General features: G+C 34.3%; 1 protein-coding gene across 1 annotated transcript; it reads right to left on the reverse strand.

The window, feature by feature from the left end:
- Nucleotides 1-241: 241 nt before the first annotated feature.
- Nucleotides 242-8,161, reverse strand: LOC145592342 (thiosulfate/3-mercaptopyruvate sulfurtransferase 1, mitochondrial-like). The gene is made up of 12 exons (XM_081648789.1): nucleotides 7,939-8,161; nucleotides 7,307-7,501; nucleotides 6,969-7,028; nucleotides 6,735-6,797; nucleotides 5,769-5,893; nucleotides 5,489-5,651; nucleotides 5,085-5,144; nucleotides 3,553-3,611; nucleotides 2,408-2,489; nucleotides 2,182-2,245; nucleotides 792-859; nucleotides 242-601 (listed from the first exon to the last, which is right to left on the reverse strand). Exons 1-12 carry the CDS (start codon nucleotides 8,041-8,043, stop codon nucleotides 503-505), a joined length of 1,143 nt encoding a protein of 380 aa, XP_081504915.1. The 5' UTR covers nucleotides 8,044-8,161; the 3' UTR covers nucleotides 242-502.
- Nucleotides 8,162-9,706: the final 1,545 nt, after the last annotated feature.

The following is a 9,706-nucleotide window of genomic DNA, read 5'->3' on the forward strand; positions in this document are numbered from 1 at the left end:
TTAATATTAAGATCGGATGTTTGATGTCAACGTTTTACTAAATGTAGAATTACATCAAAGGATTATAAAAATTGTAGGATCATATTAAGATCTGACCCATCAATATTCAACCCGTTATGCAAGTCATATGCAGATTACAAGTCATATTCGGGTTATTTTCTATCATTAGATCTATTCTCTTCACCTTTAAAAAATTAATATTCTATAAAAATAAAATTTCAATTCATTAAAAAATCAGTAATTGTAATGAGGAAATATTAAAAATGATTTCAATTCAATATAAATATATAAACACAAGCCTTCTTGCCTCAACCCGAAAAAAAAGTTCTTATCAATCAGATTATTGAAAAGATTTTCACATAATAACCCAACTCTCAAGACTAACCAAACTTAATTATGCATTATGTCATTTAGGTTACAAAAAGTAATTCTGTACTACGAACCAAGGGGAAATGGGTGGAAAGTAAGTCTTTAGATACACTTTTGAGAGTCATCCAAATACTCAAGCCGCTGCCTCAACAGGGGTGTCAGAATTCCCACCCCACTCCGTCCACGAGCCATCATAAACAGCTACATCAGTTTTCCCAAGTCGATGCAAACCCTGAAAAAGAAAGGTGCAGTTGTTAGCCAGCACTGTATTTCTGAATTTATTACCACATCTTTGCTGTTTTAGACTGAATTTGTCTATTATATTTTACAAAATAATAATGCTACTCAAAGAAATAGCCGGACAGCCACAACTATTCTCTTGCATCATTATGATATATGCATCGAAGGGAAAGAGAAATCACCAATGCAAGAACACAAGCAGTTACGCCTGTACCACAAGATGTCACAATGGGCTGATCCAAAGAAATCCCTGTACATGTAAGAGTAGATAAAAGATTAAAACCATGACAAAATTACAGGTAGGTAAGGCTGCACGCATTGATTTTGACAAAGAAGTTCTTGTTCAACATAACTACCCACAACCTAGGCAAACCATGTAATTTCCAGCCATATACATGCATAATGCATAGTGTGACCAAAAGCATGACTTTAAATGAACATGTAGATTCAGAAAGGAATCGGGGACACAAAAAAGGTCAAGAAAGTAACAGCATGACACAAGACCAAGCCTTCAAATTTAAAATCCTAACCGATAGAAGAGCAAAGCTTGCAAATTTTTAAGAGCATAAACAGAAAATTCCACCAAAAAGATAAACAGAATAGACAACAAATATTAGAATACAGATCAAAAGAGCAACCTATCCATTTACAAAACCAAAAGCAAATGCAATTTTACTATTTTAGCCAGCACCAAAATCTCACCCAATGCAGATAAAATAAGATCTTCAAGAACAGCGAGTGCATAAGAGATAATGCAATTGTAAGGTTTTAATTATTTATTTTTTAAAAACATCTCAACTTAAAGGTCAATTACATTTTGATTCTTGACAGCTCTTGTCACTATGCAATGGAAAAAAGATAGCCAGATCAACAGAATATATGGACAAAAAGGCCTCAAGGGTCAAAGGAAAGAGCCACACGATTCTACTACTCATTAATTAGCTCCTCCCTAAGTAGCAAATCTGCATTTTGACAGCCAAGATGGCATCTAGAGAGTAAACCAGAAATTAGAAGATGCTCCTCTTCACAAATAAGGGGACAATAATACTGTTCCAAATAGAAATTCATTTACTAAACCACTCCCCATACATCTAAACTCTGAACCATGAGGTTCTGCCTAAATAGAAAATTGTGTATGCCGAAAGGACGATATAAGATTAAAAACAATCACCACACTTGGTGCATATGTAGGCTATGTCTTGAAAGATCAAAGTGTATCCTATCATTACATAACACACACGCACGCATGCACGCACACGTACAGGCACGCACGCACGCACATACACAGATTACACACACAACACTGTAATGCAACAACACCTGCATAAGTTAATAGCAAGATTTTGACTTTTTGGGCAAAGGATAGTGCTGAGTCATCCTGAGAACCACACTAATAAAGATAACCTTTTCAAATGAATAACGGAGTATACAATTGAGGTTATTCTGGTACCAAAAGGTTACTGAAATCCCAAAACGTAGTATCTCAAAGCAATATTAGGTGATTTATGGCATCAAGAAAAGCTTTTGTCACAAGTTTTAGATATAGACTGAGAAAGACAAGATAATCACAACCTTCTTGTTCAAAATTTTCCTTCAGCTGATCACCAGATAATAGAGTTCCTGATGAATCTAACATCTGCAGAAGATCAAGAAGCTTAATTTATTATCAAGCATACAGAACATTTGATAGACATGATGCTCTTGTTAGCCAAATGGATGATCTTTATTCAACTGTAGCAATGGTACATACAACCAATAATTTAATTTTTACAAATTACTAGTATATACTAATTTGCACCTTGGGAAAAGGAACACAGTTGCTTCCTGGCACATGACCACTTCTGATTCCCTTTCGTGGCTCAGGAACAGTTCCGTCAAACCTGGAGAGACATAAAAATTATTATCAACTCTATGCTCAGAAAGAAGGATTTCTTGTTTAATTAAGGACATCACTTCCTATCAGGATGTCAATATAAAGTAAATAATGTAAAATGTTTAATTAGTTAACTAGCTGAATTGAATATTCAGAACATAGTTATGTAACCCTACCAGAAAACATCACAGCATATACCAAATCCCTTATCATTTTCTCTCAAATTTTTACAATTATAATATTGTGTTACCCAGGGCATACTTGGGCATCATTCTCCTAGTGAATGTTGTTTAGCTGTACCTGCATGTTATATTTTTAATATTTTCATGCAAATTATTTTGAACTGTAGGTGTTTGAATAAAGATGAGATGTTCTTTTTATAAAACCCTGCTTTTTCACAAGAAGTTATCTCCCGGTGCATGATTAAAATTGAAAGGTACACCAATAAAGAGCCCCAATATTTGTAAGGAATTTTTTTTTAAAAAAAAGGAACAAGAAAGAGACGCACACCAAAAGGTGGTAGCTAGAGCTCTAGCAGGTCTGTGGTCAAAGGTGCTGTTTCATTAACTATCGCCACAAGAAAGAAAGAACAAGTGACGGGCCAACAACAATGAGACAAGTGTGACCCCACTATGCATCCCAACTTTCAAGGAACATTAGATTACATAACTAATGGCAGACACTTTGAAACTTGTTAATTGTTGTTGCAACCATGTTAAAGCTTCATTGCTTCAGTTAACCAGCAATCACTGAAGACTTTAACTTGGATATTCATTATGTATTCATGGCGACATTTTGAACCCTGCTCCTGGCAGAAATTGTGCATCATGGTTGTTGACTTATTGTTTGTTTATTAGTAAAGAGGATCAAAATTACTTCCAATTGTTTTTTTTTTTTTCAACATGGCAATATTTTAAAGAACAATACAGACTTCTGTTTTAAATGACCATTACATACTTCAAATTTTAAGGGTGCAAGTTGACATCAAACAAAAGAGTTATTCACAACAAACTTCCAATCATACGAGCCAATAAAAAATATAACAACAATTATTGACAAATATACAATACCTCGCCTTTGATCGAGCATCGATAAGCTGATATGTCTTTTCCTCAATATTATTTCTCACCTGAGAAAAGAAACTATTAGCAATCAAATAAAATAAAAAATGAACAAGAAACAAATGGTACCTAATATAACACAAGAATTTATTCAATGACAGAGCATGTTATACAACCTTGTATTTTGCTAAATCAAGGTTGCATTGTGTTTATAGCATTATAAGCATGATAGATAAGGAATGTTACTAACCAAACCAGCACACATTATGATAGTCCTCTTTTACTGGCTAGGAGGGGTTCACTACTATCCAATTTATCTGGTGACATAAGATAGATTTCAGGAGTTCTTACTTATTACTCTGTGGCCACAACATATGTAGACAATGTAGTACATTGCCTAGTACTTTTTATTTCCTTTTTTCCAATTATATACAAGAATCAAGATGCGCTGAGAATAGTGATGCCTTCCTACATCATGGGAATAGATAGCATGCTAGGGGAGTGTAGGACTTCTACAGTGAATGAGAAGCAGGAAGGGGTTCAATATACAACATCTAAAGTTCAAAAACATCACTTCAATCTGTCATAATGATGTTACAACGATGAAGTCACTTTCTTTACGATGGAATGACTTCTCAGTGCTTAACACAGTAATACATGGTATGCGAAACTACGGAAGCAACATAGGTTACTTGCATAATTTTTCCCCTTTCTCTTTAAATAAGGATTAAATGAACCGCCTTCTTCTCTTCACCTTATTTTTGCTGAACTGAAATTATTTTTACTGAAACAAAATTATATTTGCTGAACTTAAATTAATTTTACTGAACTTAAATTAATTTTGCTGAATTATGTTTGCTGAACTGAAATTATTTTTACTGATTTTCTGATATAATTCTTTTGTAAGAAAACTGAATTTTACGGAACTGAACTTATTTTTACTGAACTGAAATTATTTTTTACTGAACTGAAATTAATTTTACTGAACTGAACTTATTTTTACTGAACTAAAATTATTTTTACTTAATATTTTTTTGTTAAGGTGAAGAGAACAGGGCCTAAGTCCATGAAAACTTTTCAGCAAGGGTGAACTATAAACTTATATGAAATCTATTTTTAATAAATTATTTATAAAAAATAGATTTCATAGAACAACATACAAACAGTGCTTCATGTTTTCCCAATTCCTTTATAGCTTATATATCTATTAAATAATTTGAGAAAGCCCCTACCACCTCTGCCCATAAGAGAGCCAACAATTTTATTTTACCCCACAATACAGCACATGGGACAGCAACACCATTAAATATAAGACCATTCTACTCAAGCCACATAATCTGCAATTCTTGCCATAACTGCATTTTTGCCTAAGCAGCTTCTTCTTTCACAACCATACCCCACAGAATACATCTGTAAGTCCGTAACGACTCTATGTTACAAGACTTACAACCATCTGCACAAAAGAAATCCATCACTACAGAATTCTACAGACCTATCACCAAAGAAAATTAGCAAAAACATTTGTATGCTAGTGACATCACCTGGTCAAGTGTCCACACAAGATGAGGCTGATATTTGGTCTGAAAGGTGATTGGCCCAACCTGGGAAAGCAAATGCAATGAGGTTTAATATTCATTGAAGGTTCTTAAAAAGCAATATATTAAAGCATAAAAGAGAAAGAGATTAGAGAGAAAGATGTTATAGCAAAAATGGATGGACCGACTGAAACATGCAGTGACCTTCAAACACTTAGTTCACATAATACAATATGCCACAGAATCAAAGATTTATTTTGTTGAGTATCATTCTGTCTGAAGTGCATTATTCATAGTTAGAAAACCCTTTTCTGGTTGTCTAATTCCTCCTTACATTATCTTTATGGAACTGTATAAATAACTGGGATTATGGAGAAGGTGGGAACTAATAAAAAGCAAATAACAAGTACCTGTTGTCTGTGATATACTTTTTCTATGGCCTCACTGGCAGCACTAGCTTTTAAGATAGCATCACCAGAAGCACTGGATTCAACATCATATCCTAACGCACGCCATCTGGGTAGACCTCCATCCAACACCCAAATTCTTTCATGCCCAAATACTCTGAACATCCTTTAAATTCAAGTAAACATAATTCATTATTTCCATAACTAAGGGGTAAATCCCAAAATAAATAAAAAAAATAAATAATAAAAAAAAAGGATCTCCCACACAAACTCCAGTCCTCACCACCAAACACGAGCTGCACTAAATATGCCCTTTCCATCATAGACTACAACTCCATCTTTATTCTCTATGCCAAGGGCTGAAACAGCAGCGGCAAAAGCTTCTTCAGAAGGCAACATGTGTGGTAGCTGAAACAATACAAAAAACATAATCAAAATTCAAGAGTTTCTCATTTCAAACACAACTTTACAACCTCAATTTAGCCATAATTTATAGGGAGCTACGACCCGGGAGCGGATTCCCCACCGGCAGGGGGACAGGAGACGGCCATCTCAAGGCCGTTTTCCTCATGCTTTGCATAATTCCAAATAAAACAGCCCCTGGGCTTTTGCGCCTGTGTACATGTTGTGCTTAACCGGAGTAGCCATATGCTCAGTCTTTTTCCTTAGCTTAAGATGAGTTCATAGGCACAGTACAGGTTTCGAGGAAAACATGAAAGCGATCACTATACTAGAGGAGGGCAAGACATGACAGCGACTTAAGATTCAAGTACCGTTAAAAAGACTAAAAGAACAACGAACTCATACTAATGCTAGGACTTGTCATAAGAAAATTCGGAAATGAACAGAAAAGTCATAAAGCTAAGGTCTTCTCCTGTCGTCAATCTTATTAGTTGTTGTCTCCACTAGCTGTAGAGCGAAGCAAAGCATTCCAGCTAAAAGCAGCAGCAACTAGAGCATAGTTACAATCTCAGTTTTCAATTATCCAAGGAATATCAAAAAAATATCCTCTATCATAGAAAATAGGCAGTAGGAAAGGAAGCCTAAAACACTAGCTATAAGCCAAAGGTTTAACCATACAAAGATTATTTACTTGATTAATTTTGTTTCCATAATCTTCTGTCGGTCATAGGCCATATTAACAAGACAAACATTGTACATGTTTTTTCCAACAATTCAGCCTGCTATGTAAACAAAGGCAGCTAGCAGATACTGAGATATTTTTTTAACTTGTAAAATAAAAACTTACATTTGTAGTTTGATCTGCAATGCCATCCACATCAAAGAAAAGGGCACCAGGAATATGTGCAACCTGTGCATACGAGAAATTGGTTCACTTGAGAACATAGACAATACCTTAAGGAGTTATGTACCTAGACAATACCTTAAGGAGTTATGTACCTTGATAAAGTAGGCAATATACTAACGACAACATATAAAAAACTTAGCAAGCTAATAATTTTACAATTAATATAAAATCAACCTGATACTCCTGAATTGGGTTCCTTTGCTCATCGGGCATGTACCAAGATGCATCCACCACCTAAAAATTAAAAGGGGGCATAATATATACTGTAATTTAGAAATTGCAAGTTTAAACTAACAATTCTAATAACTTTGTATCTTTTTTAAACCATGATTAAGATAAGTAGTAGCTGTACCATAACCTAACAATCAGTATCGGCTAATTATGTCGTATATTATGTCAAATCTCTAATCAATGAAGACCGTTTACTCTAAGTTATATTGAATTTTCTACATAAGGGTTTGAATTCCTAGCTTCGCCCCTGAAGCTAAGTACATAAAATCTGAAGCAAGTACCTTTATGTCAGGTTGCCTGAGATTAGCATGAAGCCATTCAACTGAAACCACAGGTTCACTTGTAGACATGGCCTGTGTAGAATAAGATTTTGCTCCAGAGTTCATCGATGATACTACACATGAAAACCAACGAGTTCGCGGTACTGAATTATAGCAACCTACTAGCCCGTTGGACCTTAAAACAAAAGCCCTTGTCTGCAAATTGTGCAAATTATTAATCAAGCTGCATTCATTGATGATAAACTTAAATACAAAATCCAAAATTTAGCATTCGAATCGACGAATTCCGAGCATAGCCCACCAAAATTCTACCCAATTGAATATGAAATTCATAGAATGTAAGCACATAAAAAAAAATAAATAAATAAATGTACCCAATTGAATATGAAATTCATAGAAATTAAGCACATCAAAAATAAAAAATAAAAAAAAATCTACCAAATTGAATATGAAATTCATAGAAATTAAGCACATCAAAAAGAAGATATGAGTTGCAGCATCTAAAACACCAAGAAAACGGAATTGAAAGTGACAAATCAATAATTATTGAAAACCCAACACAAAAAAAAAAAAAAAAAAAAAAAAAACCCATATAAAATCGGCATATTAAATAAAGAAAAGTAGCAGCTTACATGGAAGAATTGAGGTGAAAATTGAGGTTTAAGAAAAAGAGAGAGGGAAGAAGAATGAAGAAGGCGAGTGTTAAAGAGAATTTTGGAGAAGAGGGCAGACGCCATGAATATGAATGTAGTGGTGCAACAAGTATTGAGAGAGCATAAAGAAGTAGCGGCAGATTGACAACACTTTGATGGAGCAGCGAGAGTCGAGAGGGGCTGAGGTCTGATTGATTAACGTTTAACGATTTGTTAGGTTCAATTATAGACAACTAATCCCGTCAAAAAAAATAATAATAAAATAAAATAAAATAAAATTATAGACAACTAATATCGTATCATATAAATAATTATTCTAAATAGTATACCGAGTAGTTTAAAATGGAAAAATTGATTCTAATAATTCAACTTTTGATCGCTTCGCTCTTAAAAATCTCACCTCTATATTATTATTTAATAATCTCACTTTTATAGAGGATCTTTTTTCTATTGGTCCCTTGTGACCAGTAACCTGTACATTAGGTTAAATTTTTTGTGTGAGATTAAAGTGACACGTATCATTATGTAAATGGTCAAAAAAATAAAAAGAAAAAAGAAAAACTTAAAATTTTCAGAAAAAAAAAAAAGGAGAACCCAGCCACCCCAAACACCGACGCCACCCGATCTACGCTTCTGGCCACCATTCCTCCTTAACCCTTCCCCTAAAATTAAACCACCACGATTCTCACCGCCCACCGGCCACCCCAGAAAACACCCCTTTCACCTTCCCTGGCGCCGAAAATGTAGGTTTAATTTTAGGAAGTTTTGATACGACTCTTAATGTTTTCCACCGTTGGATTCCTTCGAAATGAGCAAGAAAGCAACACCAGTGAGTACAACAATGGAGGTGGTAACAAAAAATTGGGTTGGAATTCATTTGATTAAGGAAAAACCTGATCAAATTTGATTGATATTTTGATAAAAAAAAAAAAATTGGGATTTTTAAAAAATTGGAAGGTATGATTAAAACCCAAAAATAAAAAATGGTGGGAAGAAATAATCATAGAAGAAAGTAAAATGAAGGGTAATCGTGGTGGTTTTAGGGGAAGGGGAGGCGGTTTGTTGGGTGGGGATGGAGAGGGGGGTTTTGCGATGGTGGTGATGGGGAAGCGATGGGGGACGCCGAAGGGTGGATAGGAGGTGGGCATGGAGTGACGTAGGGGTTTGGGATGGCTGGTTTGTTTTTCTTTTTTTTTTTAAACTTTGAATTTATTTAATTTATTTTTTTATATTACAACTAGAGTTGTTCATGGGCGGGACGGCCCGCTAAGCCCGCCCAACCCGGCCCGCAAAAAGGGCGGGCTTGGACAACCTTTTTGAAAAAATTTGGATATTTGGACAGGCTAGGCCCGGCCCGTTAACATAAATGGGCGGGTATGGACAAGAAATATGTATCGCGGGCTAGCCCGCCCGGCCCGTTTATTAATATATAGTAATAATAATAATTATTATAATAATAATAATAACATTCTTATTTTAATAATCTTATTTAGTTAGTTATGACATACTTTGCCTATTTTTGAAAATAAATCCAAAGAGATTATATTGAACTATAAGCTTTTATTATTTACAATTACTCATTTTAATTTTATAGTTTATCATTAACACTTATTAAATAAGTTTTATCTTACATATATTTATAACATATGTCATAGTTTCAACTTTTTTTTAATTTCTATTATCATTTGTGAACAAAAATTATAAGACAACTATACCAAAATAATTTTAGCACAAGTAAATAATAAAA

The sequence above is a fragment of the Chenopodium album genome, chromosome 18, assembly GCF_948465745.1.
Source record: "Chenopodium album chromosome 18, dcCheAlbu1.1, whole genome shotgun sequence".
NCBI classification, from domain to species: Eukaryota; Viridiplantae; Streptophyta; class Magnoliopsida; order Caryophyllales; family Amaranthaceae; genus Chenopodium; species Chenopodium album.